General features: G+C 48.2%; 1 protein-coding gene across 7 annotated transcripts in view; it reads right to left on the bottom strand.

The window, feature by feature from the left end:
* Nucleotides 1-5,473: 5,473 nt before the first annotated feature.
* The window catches only part of HIPK2 (homeodomain interacting protein kinase 2), a 217,419-nt gene continuing 205,612 nt past the window's right edge, over nt 5,474-17,280 (bottom strand). For 5 of the 7 annotated variants that reach the window (XM_054237646.2, XM_078343638.1, XM_078343639.1 and 2 more), the window contains one exon: nt 11,640-17,159. In XM_054237646.2, coding sequence (XP_054093621.2) covers nt 16,692-17,159 — 468 coding nt within the window. In that variant the 3' untranslated portion in view covers nt 11,640-16,691. Of the gene's footprint in view, nt 17,160-17,280 lie in introns of all 7 variants that reach the window. The other 2 variants (XM_035254603.3, XM_035254604.3) reach the window with 1 other exon arrangement.

The following is a 17,280-nucleotide window of genomic DNA, read 5'->3' as shown; positions in this document are numbered from 1 at the left end:
AAGTACAAGATAAAAACAAAACACTGGCACACCCAACTTCAGAAATGTCAGAAATCCTTCTAAAGGTTACAGACCAGCCAGGCCGCCCCTGTCTCCTTTGTGGGCTGAACCAGGCTTGGTTTGCATGGCCTTGGCACCCCAGGCTATGCTCTCAGCAGCTAGAGGTGGCAGCACTGAGGGTAGACACGCCACTTGTTTCTGACCCCCAAGCAAGGATTGTCTATAGGACCGCATCTCCCCAAGTCTCACTCCTCATCCCCTGGGCAGTGAGATGGAGTCTCACTCTGTCACCAGGCTGGAGTGCAGTGGCACGATCTCTGCTGACTGCAACCTCCGCCTCCTGGGTTCAAGTGATTCTCCTGCCTCAGCTTCCCGAGTAGCTGGGGCTACAGACATGTGCCACTATGCCAAGCTAATTTTTGTATTTTTAGTAGAGATGGGGTTTCACCATATTGGCCAGGCTGGTCTCGAACTCCTGACCTTATGTTCTGCCCACCTTGGCCTCCCAAAGTGCTGGGCTTACAGGCGCCCGGCCTGATTATTTCTTTTTTAGGTGACTGCCCTTGGAGCTCAGAGCTGGGGAAGGGGCTCCAGAGGCAGGTTTGAGCCCCAATCCCAGTAAGCAGGAGAGCTGTAGAAGCCGGAGCACACACACAGCCCCCCTGCAGATGGACTTTGTGATGGAGGATGCCCAGGAGAGACTCTTTATTTTTAATTCATTTTATTAATTATTAATTATTAATTTTTTTTGAGAGGGAGACTTGCTCTGTCACCCAGGCTGGCATGCAGTGGTGTGATCTTGGCTCACTGCAACCTCTGCCTCCTGAATTCAAGCGTTTCTCCTTCCTCAGCCTCCCAAGTAGCTGGGATTACAGGCACATGCCACCGTGCCTGGTTAATTTTTGTATTTTTAGTAGAGATGGGGTTTTGCAATGTTGGCCAGGCTGGTCTCAAATGCCTGACTTCAGGTGATCCGCCTGCCTCGGCTGCCCAAAGTGCTGGGATTACAGGAATGAGTCACTGCTCCTGGCCCTAGGAAAGACTCTTTTTTTTTTTTTTTTTTTAAATTCTCTCCCGATTATGTCCAGTCTCAGGAAAGACTTTTTAAGAAGCTTTAGACTGGGCGTGGTGGCTCACGCCTATAATCCGAGGCCAAGACGGGTGGATCATGAGGTCAGGAGTTCAAGACCAGCTTGGTCAAGATGGTGAAGCTAATCATCTAACAATACTAAATAATTGTATTTTCTGTCTCTACTAAAAATACAAAAATTAGCTGGGCATGGTGGCGTGCCTGTAATCCCAGTTACTCAGGAGGCTGAGGTAGGAGAATTGCTTGAACCTGGGAGGCGGAGGTTGCAGTGAGCTGAGATCGTGCCATTGCACTCCAGCCCGGGCGACAGAGCTCACACGCTCACACCTGTGTATCCAAGGAGCTCACACGTGTGCACTGGAAAGTTGTTTAAAGGGAAATGATAAACTAAAAAAAAAAAAAAAAAAAAGAAGTGTCCCTGTAGAAGGAAGGGACCATAGGCCTTCTAGCGATCTCTGTACATGGAAGACAAGCATTTACAAAATGGAACCCGTGGCCCCACACACTGGATGAAATGTCTAGTTCTAGCTATCGGTGTCTTCCGTGTAGAATGAGGGTTGGGGCTGATGCTGAGCAGTGGATTTTCTTCGTCCTCAAGCAGTGCGAGATGGTGTATGGGAAGCCACGTGGGAAACACATTTCCTAAGAGGAAGTTTGCGTGGTCTGAGTGGAATATAAAATGTGTGAGGTAGGTGAAAGAAAGGGTCCCAGATTCCTTTTGTTTTTTGAGACAGAGTGTCGCTTTTCCCCCCAAGGCTGAAGTGCAGTGGCGTGATCTGGGCTCACTGCAACCTCTGCCTCCTGGGTTCAAGTAGCTGAGATTACAGGTGCGAGTCAGCACAACCGGCCAGATCCCTTCTTTAAAGCCAAAGGCTGGCAAAAGGGAGGGACTGAAACTGAAAGAGGACATCCATCCCTAGCAGTGTCACATCCACACTTTGCTTTTAATGGATGCTCTGCTTTTATACTTACTATTTGCTTAAACTTAGCTATCCTAGTAAAGGATTAGAAAACATACAGAAGCTAGAGGGTCATAAAAAACTTTATACTTGTTTGGAAAAGGCTGGGGCATAGCTGCTGCCACCCGGCCATGTGCCCTAAAAGCAAGGAGGGGTTTGTGAGGCAGGAGCAACCCCTCTAGAGCCAAAGCTTCAGCAGGGACCACCACAGCCTGGCTGCTAAGTGAGGGCAGTGCTATTCAATTGTTTGCTTTGTTTTTCTCTAGAGGCTGCCTTGGCTCCATTGGGAAACAGGGATAGGGCGGTCTAGAATTTCACTTTCTACTCACACAGTTCCAGTGAGCAGCTTACCGTTTTTGTTACCCAAATATTAAGTATGCTTAACGGAAATACTGACAACAGTAAGTTTACCGTTTTCCTTTAGACTTAAACAACTTTCTGGTACACGGGTGTGGGTTCCTTTGCATACAGCTACACTGCCTCCCCTTTGACCCACTCCTCTCTCTCTCTCTCTTTTTTGAGACAGAGTCTCGCTCTGTTGCCAGGCTGGAGTGCAGTGGTGTGATCTTGGCTCACTGCAACCTCCACCTCCCAGGTTCAAGAGATTCTCCTGCCTTAGCCTCCCAAGTGGCTGGGATTATAGGCGCATGCCACCACACTGGGCTAATTTTTGTATGTTTAGTAGAGATGGGCTTCACCATGTTGGTCAGGCTGATCTCGAACTCCTGACCTCAGGTGATCCTCTTACTTCAGCCTCTCAAAGTGCTGAGATTGCTGAGATGACAGACACGAGCCCCCATGCCGGCCTGGACCACTGGTACCTCACTGGTGTGCAGGATCCACCTCCCTTTCTGTTTCCACACGATGTGATTCCTGTCCGTGCATTTGTCATAAAAATCACAAAATGCATGATGGGAGAATTCTGAAGCTTTGTCCAAATGTGTTGCATGGATTTTATGTAGTTTACATTTTAGCTGAGTTGAATTTAATCTGAGTTGAAGTGTGGGCCACATTCAGAGTTTTGTTTTTATTACTGGAGTTCTGGGAGGTGCTGAATTTGGAGAGCGGAAAGGTGGGATGGGGGTCAGATGAAGGTGGGCTGAGGGGTTTTTTCATTCACCCGATGATTCATTGACCACCCACTCTGTGCCTGGCGTCATAATAGATGCCCTGGAAACAGATGAAAGGCAGATACCTACAAGAATTTTAGGGGTTTGTGGGGAAGGAAAAGAAGGGAAGCAATGTTGACAGTGTGGCCTCATGAGAACGATGCACAAGGCGCTGGGAACTGAGACCAGGGCCGCCTGCCTTAGTCAGGAGCATTAGGGTAAGCTCCCCAGAGAGGGGACTCAGACTCATTCTTAAAGGCCATTTAGGAGATATGGCTGAAGGTCTGAAAGAGGGAGGGGATGCTTGAAGGAGAAAAGGCCCTAGGGAGAGAGGAAAGGATGCGAGGAGCATCCCTATGGCTGAAGGGATCCGAGCAGCTGTGCAGGGACTGGAGGAGGTGCTGGGGGCACTGTGTCCAGCAGCCGGAACCTCTGTGTTACCTGGGGAGTAGCGGTCTCATGAGAGTGGGGCTCAGGGCCTGGGGAGAGTGGTGTTTCCCATTAGCCACAGAAGTTCTGCTGGCACAGAAGGCCTGGTGGGGCTGGAGGGCACTCATTTGCAGGGCTTGGTGGTCCTCCCCAGCGGCCCTTGGAGCAGAGGTGGATGGCAGAATCACTGAGCCATTGTGTTGGGGTGTGGCGGAGGCAAAAGGGCAGGGAGCTGAAGGTGTAGGGGACAAGGTGGGTGGAGGCAAGAGCTGTGGCGTTTAGTCTGGCCAAACCAGAGGCACAGAAGACCGCGGGCTTGGAACCCAGAGCTCCTCAGACTTGAAAATACTGGACATGGAAGCCAGTCTGAGTGCTGGGTGGAGAAACCAGGCCCCTGTGCATTGCTGGTGGAATGTGAAATGGTATAGCTGCTGTGGGGAACAGAATGACGGGGCCTCAAAGAGTTAATCTTAAAATTGTTGAGGATCCAGCAATTCCCTTGTGAGTCCACACCTGGAAGAACTGAAAGCGGGGATTTGAACAGATCTTTTACACACCGGTGTTCACAGCAGCATTTGCACAACAGCCAAAAGGTGGAAGCAACTCAAATGTCCATCAACAGATAAATAGATCAGCAAAATGTGGTCTCTCCATACAATGGAATATTATTCAACCATGAAAAGGAATGGAATTCTCATGTATGGCTATAACATGAATGAACCTTAAAAACATTATGCTAAGTGGGCCGGGCACAGTGGCTCATGCCCGTAATCGCAGCATTTTGGGAGGCCGAGGCAGGCAGATCACCTGAGGTCAGGAGTTTGAGAACAGCCTGGCCAACATGGAGAAACCCAGTCTCTATCAAAAATACAAAAATTAGCTAGGTGTGGTAGTGGGCACCTGTAATCAATCCCAGCTACTTGGGAGGCTGAGGCAGGAGAGTCACTTGAACCCAGAAGGTGGAGGTTGCGATGAGCTGAGATCACGCCACTGCACGCCAGCCTGGGTGACAGAGCAAGACTCTGTCTCAAAAACAAAACAAAACATTATGCTAAGGTAAGCCAGATACAAAAGGACAAATACATGATTCTACTTACACGTAATATCTAGAATAGGCAAATTCATGGAGACAGAGTAGAAGGAAGGGTGATTGCCAGGGGCTGTGTGGAGGGAGGAATGGGGAGTTGTTAATGGAGACGGAACTTGTGTTTGGGATGATGAAACAATTCTGGAAATAGATGCTGATGATGGCTATACAATAACGTGAATGTAATTAACGTTGCTAGTAGTCCACTTAAAAATGTTAAAATGATGATTTTATGTGATGTATATTTTACCATAATTTAAGACAAAAAGAGTGTCAGAAGGCTGGGAAGCCCCGATCCCAGCAGGCTGTGGAGTTTCTTAGGCTTGCTGAAGTGGTGCTGCTGTGGGCACAGGGTCTGGATGGGGCTGTGGAGCACACAGCTCAAGTGGAGAGTGACAAGGGCCCTGGCGATGGGCCAGCGAGCCATGAGGCTGTGGGTGTTGATGGTGTCCAGTGAGAGGGCAGGGCCTGGTGTGGAGGATCCAGGATGCATGTTGGAAAGCTCCCAGGACAGCAGGTGACAGCCACACCTTAGGTGTCAGGGACAGAGACTGGGAGCAGGTGGGGCTGACACAGCTTGGAAGAGGCAGTGGGAAGCCGGGAGACTCGTAGCCCTGCTCAGGGGAATTGGTAGTAGCATGCTCTCAAGGCCCACCCCCCTGCAAATTTTCAATGCAGTGGTGGTTTCTACACATTTCCAGAGGCATTAAATAATCCCAAAATATGTTACTTGTAACAATCACCTCTTCCCTCTGATGATGGGTCTGGTTCCAGGATGAACAAGCATGCCAGGCAGGTGTACAGTGATTTCAAACAGTTTAATGTAATTCCAAGACAAAGTGTGATTACATTTCTACACATATACAATATGCATATGTGAGTTTACAAATTTTAATTAATAAGTCGTTTCACCTCAGAGACCGAAAAAATGATCAAAAAAAACTGTGAGTAACAAGCTATAACATAGTTCACCACAACGGGACCCCCCTTTTTCTCACCCTACAGTTAGTAATATTACAATTAAAATAACTATATTCTTCTATAATTTTTTTCTGTTAAAATCATCTCATAAATTTACAATGCTATTATTAGTTTCCAAGACTAATATAAATTCACTCCATTTTTCTACAACGAAAATGATTAATTTAGAAGCACACGACGTCATGATGAAAAACACAAGCATTTTAGTAGCAAGGACTTGATCAGTTAAGAATTAGTTTTCTTGTAAAACATTCTAAAGCCAAGTCAAATATCCATTCTTATAACATACCTATAATATGAGACTAAGGAATAGGTTACATATAGGTCTACAACACATTGGTTTGTCTTTAAAAAAAAAAAGTAGACATTTATAAATAAAAAAGAGGGACAATTCACATAGGAAAAGAGGTACACAAGAAAATACTGTCGCACGCAATAATTTTCACATAGATTAACATGGATTAACACTTTTTATTACAGAAACCATACGGTGAAGGAACACAACAGACCAGGGCTTTCATAGGGTTATTGAGATTGAGCTGAGATGACCTGGGAGAGAAAGATCTAGGTGAGATGACCGTGGGGAGGGAGCCACGTTCCTTGGACCCGGTGACAGAGTGTCACCAGGTCTCCTCTAACCTGTTCTCATTTTGGGGAGTGAGTCTTTCTATCCAGTGTCCTGAATTCATGGGCAGTTGAAAGGTAAACATTTCTACAGATCCGTTCTCTTTCCATCCTAATGGATACCATTTTTGGAAATGTGATAGTGTATCAGAGGCTGCAGCTCAATACATGTGGTCAAAGCAAAATGGGATGGAAAATTCCAGTCATACTGATTTGTTGCCCCCATCACCCATTGATGCCCTTGAAGCTGGGACCCAGTGAGAGTAGCGGCACCCTGCAGGGCCCGCCAGCTCTGCTGTGGTGATATGGATGACAAGGGCCCGGCACCACGCCTCAGCCCCATGTGTGCGGAGTGGCCTGGGACACGGCCCATGTGTGTCCAAGACGCCAATGCTGACTCCGACCTCTAAAGAGCTCCTCCTCCTCCTTATCCATAAAGCTATACTTCTCCTATCAAATTTGGTTTGATATATATACACAAACATATATATCAACATCTATCTCTATACAGTGATTCTACTAAACTAGAAATTCTGCTGCCCCAAAGTATGACTTTCTTGTTTATTTCATTTGGTTAAAAAAATGTACACAGAGAGGATGAAGATGATTTGGGGGCCAGAGATGATTGTGCCCTGGGAAGTCCATGGAAGAAGCTTGAAGTGAGCAGGAACACAAAAGGGAGGGGAGCAGAAACAGGGGACCAAGGACTCAGGGCAGCGCAGACAGGAATATCTGCTCAGGGGCAGGGTGGTGGGGCGGGGTGGGGGGGGGCATTATCTGTCCCATTCATTAGTTACAGGAAGCTACCAAGGATGCGCATGGTCAAGCCACTTTCTACTTCCCAAGTTCCTCCTTATAAATTTCCACAATGACAATCCATTGCCCCTTCTGCCCAGCAGGCGACTCTGACAGGGAGGTGTGGCCACCAGCCTCAAGGCTGAGTAGGGCCTTCTTGGGCTCTCTGCTTCCTGGGGGTCCTGGGTGCCTGGGGCCGGGGCTGTGGTGACAGCAGGTCGAGGCAGAGGTGGCTCTTGGGACAGTGACTCTACATAAGGAAGGGGGCAGTGCCGGGAGATCTAGATTCATTTGGATATTGGTTACAAAGAAGCCAGGGAGAGCAGAGGCAGAGCCCTTTTTAGATACAACGTACTTACTTTTCAAATGAACAAAAAGGCAATTTCTATGTTTTAAAAATATAAGCTCCAAAGACGATGACACAGAATTCATTTGGTTAATTCACGTAAAGGAAAAACACCACCACCACTACCACACGAACAGGGAAGTGGGAGTATGATTAGGAGAGTGAGATGGAAACTATTTTACAGAAACAATTCTACCAAAAGACTGTCGAAAGAACACGCTGTCGATGCAGTTCATAGGGAAAAAGCAAATGCATTGTTTTCTATATTTTTTAATAGCTCCCTGGTCCCAGGTGTTTTGCAGTTTTCAAGGTCTCATCTGCTAAAGCAATGCCCTTTTGGTCACAGCAGGTCCCCTGCAGTTTGGTGGTGGCAAAAGAGAAAACAAAACAAACCAAGACTCAGAGAAACTGCCATTCCTCGAGTCTGTTCCTGTGTGACAGTGGGGCCCATTCCCGTCTCGAAGCATCTCTCTTGTTCCAAACATGGTGTCTCTTTACATCAGGTCTCAGTGGACCAGGCTGAGCCACCCCTCTGTCTCCACCTCCTTCTCCTGCTCAGCACTGACCGTCTCTGAGAGGATGATAAGGTCTCCCTCCCACCCAACTAGGCTTCGAGTCTAAGCTGGACAACGAGTAAAACAGAAACACAGCCTTTTACATTGATTTTGCTTTCAAGGGGAAAATGAACAAATGACAGCAGATATATGGAAAACCCAGCCAGTGACCACGGGAATAGGGGTGTATGGTCCTCCCCTACAAAACACCGATCAAAATATCACCCATGGCCCAGAAGTAGCGGCTGTGCCCTCGCGGTCACCTGAACCCCAGTGTCTTCTACTGTCTGGTGCCTGGAAACCAGTGGATCTATTAATAAGTTAAATATTCAGTCAAGACAAAAATCAATGAACCAGGTTATCTGTTCTTAATGACTCTTCCAAGATGTCAGAGAGAAGGCCTTGAACACAAGTTTATACCATGTGTGTGAGAGCTTTGCATTTGGCCAGGCTGCGGACTCACACCTTCTCCCTCCATCTGGATTGCCTTTCACATTCTCTCGAGTTCACATGGAAACCAAAAATACGGAGGGAAGTTACATGCTGGGCTACAGAAGAGTCTGGACAACACACCCGCCTTGGGGGAGACACGGCGTCCAACTAAGAGGCATTCGCTGGGGTTTGAAGATGTCAGTTATAAACAGAACTTTTCTTTAACAAGTACCAGTTTAAATGTAAACTATAAAACTCTTTAACGTAGCCAGAAATATGCTTAAGTATCCACAGTCAATTGTTTAGTTTACTCATTTAAAATGTGACTCTCTTGATATCTTAGAAGGCTAACAGCATTTTACAGTAGCTAAAAACACATATATTTAACATGTGCATTTGAACATCACATTTGAGTACAACACACAAAGAGTAATCTCTTCCTTGGTTTAATTTTTGTTGTAAAGATGAGCTATTTTCAGAATTCACTTAAGCAACGATCACTGGGGTATGAAATAATCATTATTTTCAGCCCACAGAGAATTCATAGTCTTTAAATTCCAAGATCAAGCTGGCTACAGGATTTCAAAAAAGGCTAAAACCAGGATGAATGCCCACATTTGAGGTAATTATTGCCATTAGGTCACAGTTTGTGTAAGATAATGTATCTAAAACCTTCTAAAAACAAATCTTTAGGTGTTCTGCCAGAATTCCAGAATACCTATTGAAACCAACCAGGATCTTAAACTCTGATTAGTTGGGTTTGCTTCCAATGGAGTTAAAGTTCTAAAAGATTCTAGAACTCGTGTAAACTACCTAAGAATTTAGGCAAACAAGCCTGGAGCCAGTCAACAAAGAAGGTTTTAAATGAAAAAAGCAACAAACCCACTCAAAACAACCAAACAAATATTTCATAACAAATGATAATAGTTCTTTTAAAAAAGTAAAAATCTAGTCCTAAGCACTTCTAAATTCTCACCACCTTTCAACCAAAACAAAGATGCATCTGTATTTCTGTTAATCTCATACCAGGGCAAGAGACACTCCTTTTTATCATGAAAGCTGGCTGGTTTTCCTGTTTATACAATTGTTGCTGTTTCTTTAAGAAGAGTATCTATCTCAAAAGAAAGCATTCTTTTGTTCCTCTAAGTCTTATCTTTCTTCCACCTCTTCTTCTTCCTTTTTTTTTTTAACAGAACGTAAAAAGTTCCTGGACACCAGAACCACATATGATATTTACAAATTTGGTGTGAACCCTGCCTCTGGTTCTGCCCAGAGCTGAAGAGTGAATCTATTACAGAGATCAGAGCTGACAGGATAATTATCAAGTGCAGTAAAAAATAGCATTTAGAAAAAAATATATACCTTTAGTATTGCCTTTCTAGAATTAACTGTAAGCAAGAAAAAACTATTTTTTAAAGAAGAAAAGAATACTTCTTTTTCACTCTTATAAGAGTTGGTTGTAGCAGCACTACTAAAAGCTAGTTGGTATGCTGGAAAGAAATCTAAAAGGAATTCTACTATGAATCAAAAGAAACTCCCCAGAGATTTTCTCGAAAAGTCAAACTAATTCTTCCCTTTTGCCTACATCCAATTCAGGAGTCCCCTCTTTGCACAGCCTTCCAGCTGAGTCCCACGGTGCAGTGATGGCACCGGGTGATGCTGTGTAAAGGCCTTTCTTTGCACAGACACGCGGGAGAAAGCTGCGGCTAATGGCTGCAAGCTCAGCTCTGGAGCTGGGCAGACCCAGATTCCAGCCCTCCTCGCCCCTCACGAGCAGCGTGGCTCTGGGCATTTTCCTTGGCTGTAGGGGGACTGATATTGCTGATCTCACAGGGCTACCGAGAAGATGAAACAGGACAACCCACGGGCAATTCCCAGCACAGTGTTTGGCACGCAGGAAATGGGAGAAACGGTTCATAGACATATGAGGCCACGCGTTGCTACTCATTAAAAAAAGTAAAAGATTAGGAATCACATCTCAGGAAGAGCCTGATTAACAGAAAAGGGAACCTAGCGGATTCTGGAGCATCCCTGCTTTATCCTTCCTCCAATACCTGTCCCTTCCAGAGCGTCCTGTCAGCTTCCTTATCTGAAAACGGGGGCTGTTATCCCCCTCCCTGTGGGGTGGCTGTGGGGGCCCCTTGAGATGACACTCATAGAGGCCTTGGCCCAGGCGTCCTGAAAGCATTCAACACATGTTGAATGGCTACTATTTACATGAGGGATGTTGCAAATTTTAACAAATAAGAGACAGTCAATCTCAGGTTCAACACAGGGACCTGAGATGAGGGGCTCTCAGAGGCTTGGGCACGTCCAGCAGGGGCATCAGGAAGACCCTCTTTGGTGCTGGTGTTCTGGGGCCTGAGCCCTGCAGGGGCCATTTCTCTGCAAACTCTGACTGAGTTCTGAACTTCAGGAATCTGCAACAAAGACATGAGAAACTTCTATGCTGTGTCCCTCTAGTGAGCCACCGCGTCAAAGCCTCTAACAGGTTTCTTTTGCATTTTAACCCCCTTTCACTGTCTTCCATTCTCTAGTGGCCTGAGATTGCACCGAGTCTGGTCTGTGGAGGTGAGAAGTGAGAGTTCTAAGGCATCACAGTGGGAAAGTACTGCTCTCCCGAGCCCAGCCCCAGCATGCTCAACCCGGTGACGCAGCTGAACTCCCGGCAGCTCTGCTTCGCTTGCTCCCATGGTGGCCTGGGATTAGTCAAGCCCACGCACTGGTATGGTGCTCCAGTCTCCCAATCACAGCGGCATGGAAAGATTCCCCTCCACTTCTCTTAAAGGAATAGCACAGTTTTGAAATAAATGCATTTTTTTTTTTTTAAAGAAAAAGGACAGAGAGGAAAGAGAAAGATAAATGGAATTGCATCACTAATGGTGTCATTATTGCCTGGAAAGGAACGAGAGGAATGCCATTTTGTCCATCTCGGGAGGCGTCTGAGAAGGGTTCTTTGGCTAAAGAAAGGAACAGCTTCCCCTTCCTTTCTGATTTGGTAAGGACATCTCTGGCCTGCTCAAGTTTGAAGCTTCCCCATCAGAAAGCTGTCAAACACATCAGAAGGAAAAGACACAGACGGGGAATGAAGCTGGCAAAGTCCCTGGGGCTGGAATGTGTCATGGCAAAGTCACTCTTGCTGGCACTGTGAAGTCCCAGGCTGGCCTGTGGAAGGAACCCTGGTCTCTCTTGAATTCTGCTAGTTGAGAGCACCGAGCCATTTCCTTCTTCCATTTTCTATCCTAGCAGCTACTTGACAGGCCAGCAACAGTGGCGGTCCCACACCCCACCCTGCCCTCAGCATCAGACAAAGAAAACCTGGGGTGAAAGCTGGGGCGAGCTGGGGCCCCACGTCGCTCTCTCAACCGTGAGCCATCAGTAATACTTCCCTAAGCCTCCTCATCTCTTCCCTCCAGTTTCCAAGAAAGTTTGTTCCACTCACTCACTCACACTCACACAGCCAAAATCTTCCACCCCAAGCTTGTTCAAATATGAGTGTTTGCCATTGCCAAGGTCCAATCAAGGGAAATTGTCCCGTTGGCAGCTGGGCTGATCTCCCGTGCCCTTCCTGACGTCCATCTGTCCCACACGTTGGTGCTTGGGCAGGCCGAGTCTTCCAGGTTGAAGAGGACACAGGCCAGCTGGCTGCTACAGCCTTCAAACACCTCCACTACCTGGAAGGCTAGAAAGGTTAACAGTCCAGGAGACGGACGTCGCTTTGCTCTGACCCTTCTCTTTCCTCTGAATTCCACTGACCTCACGCTCCACTTCACAGTATTAACTGGCATCAAGCCTTGACTCTCCCACCCCTTGATCTGCTCACCCCCTTCCCTTGGAAACATCCAAAACATCACGAAGAGGCCCTAAGCACAGAGACATGGGGGTCCACGTCCAGATGGGCCAGTCAGAACCCAGCGAGCAGAAGCAAATCGCCCTGCAGTTCAGTAGGCTCCAGTTCAACACTCCTCCATGACCTGAACTTTCAAATCCTCCCCTTACTCTGAACGATGTTTCTTCAAAAGGGAAGGAGGGAGCCCACAGTAGACTAGAGGATGCTCTAGGTGATTCATGGGCTAAGTAAGGACTAGGTTGGCATCCCTCTGCTTGAGAGGTCGGTCCTAGGGACAGCAGCCTATTTGCCAAGGTGACCCAATGGCAGATTCAGGCAGGTATGCAGTTGAGCGTACAGGGAGCTGGCCTCTCCTGCAGGGAGCTTCTCCCGGGGCTTCTGATGTGGCAGCTCCATGAATGGGGCTGGAGGAGGCCATTGGGTGAGGACTAGGAGAATGTGCACTAACATTTGCTCAGTGGCTGTGGGGCTGGCCTCACCCAATACTTCACTTCCCTTCCCTGCAGTGAAGCCGGCCATTTCACCCTTCTTCATCTGGGGCCTAGCAGTTTGTGGGTTTGGGGACAGCGTGTGAGCACCCATCACATACAGCACAATGCACTGAGGGGTGTGGCCGGAACCCAGTGGGGATGCTTTCAGAGGGGGCATGGCCTGCAATGCCTGGGCAGCTGCCTGGCTTTGTTCCGGGTTTCTCTGGCCTCTTGCCATCCCTCCACCCATTTCCGGCTAGAATTGGGTGCTGGGAACATGTATCACAGGGGAGGGGGCAGGCTGAAGAACTGGGTGGTGTGGTGAAATTTCCTGGGGAAGGCACCACCTGCCAGGTCACTCTTATGCCACATTACATGCCCATTGTCTTCTGGAAGGGGGAAAATGTCTCTGCATTAAAGAATCTAAGCCACACCCCGGGTGCGACGATGAGAAACGGGTGGATGTTTGAGGAAGGGGCTGTGGTCACCTCTGGGAGGGGATACTTTTGCTTAATATCAGAGGCAAGCCACGGATTTAGTTAACAGATTTCAGAAGCACGGGAGAGCGCTGAGATGTGGGAGAGAAGCCAGCTAAGGACTGGGCAGTCAGTGGCTTGGCATTCCCCTGACGTCACCATGAGATGCCACCTGACATCACATCCCAGGCTGCTGCGATCTAGAAAAGGACAACCTCGATGAGGACCATGGTGTCAGAAGCCCAATCAAGGCTTTGATTCTCCTTTAAACTTCTGTGGTGGATCTTATTGACGGCTCTTTGTGGGAGAGTGATGACGACACAATTTTCCTACTTCCTAAGTCTTTCCTGTTCTTTTGCCTGACAAGACTAGACATCTGGATGTCCCTCCAGTCTACTTGTACACTCACAGAGAGTAAGTTTAAATATTAAGGAGAAAACACAAAGATACTTGGAATAAATGTGCATTTAAAACCCTGACTAAAATATCAACATGATGATCATGATCATACTTACAATGGCAATAACAAAAATAATTAGTACAATAATATTATCTTTATGAGCAGCATGGAAATTTTATTCCTGATCTGGAAGAAGGAAAAGAAAATGTCAGGTGGAAGAGTAAGAAGCCTCCAACTTAAGCAGACAAAAGGATTTTCTTTAAAATGAAAAGAACATTTCAAGCTGTCTTTCCCCCTGAAAAGATCAGATCTAGAAAGGGCTGGAACTGAGTACCCAGGAGTCTGGGGTGCTCTCCAGTAAGGTGGACTGAGGCTCATTTGCAGCCAAGACCTGTAACTCTGGATGAGACCTGATGGGCTATTGCTGCCACAAAAAATCCCTAACAGATGGATTTTCCAGGCTGACCCAGCTGTTGGGCGTCGGGGACGGGGGCAGGGCCTTTGCAGCCCTCACCCTCTCTGAACTATTTTTCTGCAGTCTCAGAGGGCTGCATTTCCCTACCTCTGGAAAAAGATGATATTGATCACAGCCCGAGGGAGGACATCTCTCTGCTGCTGGCCTCTTGCCAGCTCAGCCTCCAGTGGCCTCCTGGCAAGACTGCCCAGCTGTGCCCAGTGTCGAGCAGTCATGGGGCCCTTCCTTCTTGCTGAGGCCTGGACTAAGTTGTTTCCAGTTTGGGGAGCTATTTCTTTGTAAGTAAGAATTTATGGTTGGGGTGGTGAAGTTTCCAGAGTTATTTCACAGCTAAGAGCTAAGTAACGGTGCTGTTACTGAATTAGGTTGGATATCACTAGGAAAATACCTTTCACAGTCATCCTTAAGGGAGACCGCGGAGTGAGGAAGTAAAGGGTGGGAGGATGAGGATGGGGCCGCTGACTCAGGAAAGATCTCTTTGCACCTTGGAAACTTGGCTGTGGGGTCAGCTAAGGACTCAGCATCAGAAGCAAACAGAACCACCCTTTTCGGCCCTATCCTTGACCAGATTCTCCTGCCATTCACATTCACATATTTCAGTTATTTACTATGAACAGAGAGAACTCCCCAACTCTCCACACCTCCACCTCCAGCAGTGTCCAAAGCCTGAGAAAACTTCCAGAATGCATCAAAGGTGCAAAGAGGACAAAGGGTGGATTTCTTTGGAAATTTACCTGTCCGTGTTTTTCCAAAAGTGCAGTGTCAGACCCCTGGTCACCCTCAAAAATGTCCCTCCAACCTTCTGCCCACCAGAATCCTCAGAAACCAAAACCAAAATCACATCTTGAGCAGACCTGGGTAATGTGAGGAGAGAATTCAACAGCAAACAGAGGTTGGTGGTCGTCTACAGAGGGAGGGGTCTGGCAAGATCCTTAGAGCTAAACAGCCCAGGGAGCAAGGAAACAGTGGAGCACGCCGGGGAGGCTGAGAGCTCCAGGCTTTCGTGGAGGGAGGGATTGGGGGATGCTGCCTGGGGCGTGAGACCGCTGCTTGGTGAGGCCAACAGTCCAGAAATCTCTGCCCTCACAAATGGCAGAGCTGGTGGAGTGGGGCAGGGGTGAAGCCTGGGGAGTCTCTTTGGGCCTCCGCCCACAAAGTACAACTCAACTACCGCCATCCCCATCTCCAGACGCACCCGCCTGGCATCTGCCTCCCACATCTCTTTCAAGATCCACGGACTCTCTCCTAGCTCCTGCCGGCTTCCCTGGCATCCTTCTGCTAGCAAACAGCCCAAGAAAGACAATGGGCATTAACATTTCTAAAAGAAAGAAAGAAAGAAAAAAGGAAAGGCCAGAGTAAACTGTTAAAACAGCAGAACAGAAGAGCTGAGATTGTGTCTGACTAGCCTCAGTTTCTTGGAGTACCAGTGGAAGTAAACCCTCACGCCGCGTCTATCGCTCGGTAAGGCACTAGGAGGGAATGATGCAGTTTCGAGACTGCGCCAGCTGGGGTGGCGGCGCCAAGGGGCACACGGGGAAGGCGGCGCGCACACCCACCCACGCTCGCCCACTCACCGCACGCCTGCACCGTCACATTGGTTACATGCCTATGTTATATCGCTTTTTTTTTTTGTGCAATTACATTGAGGAATATTCTATTGGTATCATTGGAGTTGAACACAGGTAGGAGACAAGGGTGCCAGGTGCTACATTCTACTAGGGTGTCCGTGACTACCGCTAGCCCTACGCGACGCGACAGGGGGTGGATTCAGAGAGAAAATACATTTTCAGAAAAGAAAAAAACCTAAAGTTTGCAACACACATTATTAATGACATTTGAGGGACAACACTGTTTAGGGATTTATCCAGAGTGCTTAGAAAGAGAAAACCCGCCCCTCGCACCCTGGGGCCCTTCCAGCAGCCTGACCCGCTCCTTCTTTCCCGGGATCTGGGACAATCCCACACCACCCACACATCAGCCTCCTCGGACTGCAGCCTGACCTTCTGGAGGGCTGTTGACTCTTTCGAGTTCTGGAAAAATCTCTAAATCTTATGTTCAATTAATTAAAAATCTATTTGATTTCCATATCAGGTGTCCCTGACAGCAAAGTCTTCCATATCACTTGCTGTCATATGAAAATAATCTTTGAAAAGTTCATAAAGTTCTTCAAAAACTGGCCCCCCCACCCCGGCTTCTGGAATCTTCCTGGTGCTCTCTTCTCCTTTCCAGTTTGGTGTAGAATGGGTTCTTGAGCTGTGTGTGTGTTTTTTTTTGTTATTGACGTTTTCTTTTTTTCTTTTTTTTCTTTTTCTTTTTTAAAATAAAAAGCATAGATTTCCCACCCTCTTGAATCCCTTCCTTTTTAAAATGTTCTCTTCTCTGCTCTACGTCCTCCCACTTCCCGGTTCAAGTTTCACTGGTGTCCCGTCCTGGCCCCTGGCGCCCCCCTCCCCTCCCCGCCCCTGCCCCGTTTGCATTGTTTCTGTGCGGCATCTTCAGTATAAAAGGCCAGCGCCCAAGGTCCCAGGAGCGCCTTCCTTCTCCTCCTCTCCCTCCTCCCTCGGGCTATCCTCTCCCTCCCTCCTTCCCTCCCTCCCTCCCTCCCCTCCAGTGTTTATATGTAAGGGTACTGGTTAACCTTGGCGGGGCTCAGTGGATATCCAGTGTAGACGGTGGAGGCTGGCGAGGCGCTGATGTAGGTCTGGTGGGCAAACTGGGCTGGATACTGACTCGGGTGGATGGTGGGCGAGGGCAGGACCCGGGGGCCCATGCTCACGGGGACCTGGTGGACGATGCTGGCTGGGTAGGCAGTGTGCTGCACGGTGTGGCGCGCCGAGCCCTGCGAGGCCACCAGGTGGGCCACGGTGCCGGTAGAGCCCAGGGCGGCAGGCGTGGTGTAGGTATAGAGATGGGGCTGGGTGGGGAGGTGGGCGGCAGCGGCTGCAGCCAGGTGGGGATGGACAGTGCCGTGGCTGGGGCTGTTGTGTGGGAAGGAGTACGGAGCCTGGGCCATGGTAGGAGTGATATAGGCCTGCTGCCTTCTGTGGCTCCCAGTGCGGTCCGTGGTGATGTGCTGCTGAGCCTGGGGAAGAGAGGCAACAAGAGAGACATCAGGGGCCGGGGCACATGGGTTGGAAGAAGTGGGAGGAGGAACGGGAGGGCAGGAAGGAGGAAGAGAAGGGAAAGACGCCAGAAGTGACATA

The sequence above is a fragment of the Callithrix jacchus genome, chromosome 11, assembly GCF_049354715.1.
Source record: "Callithrix jacchus isolate 240 chromosome 11, calJac240_pri, whole genome shotgun sequence".
NCBI lineage: Eukaryota > Metazoa > Chordata > Mammalia > Primates > Cebidae > Callithrix > Callithrix jacchus.
Note: the sequence above shows the minus strand (reverse complement) of the source record. Positions and strands in the feature narration are given on the sequence as shown.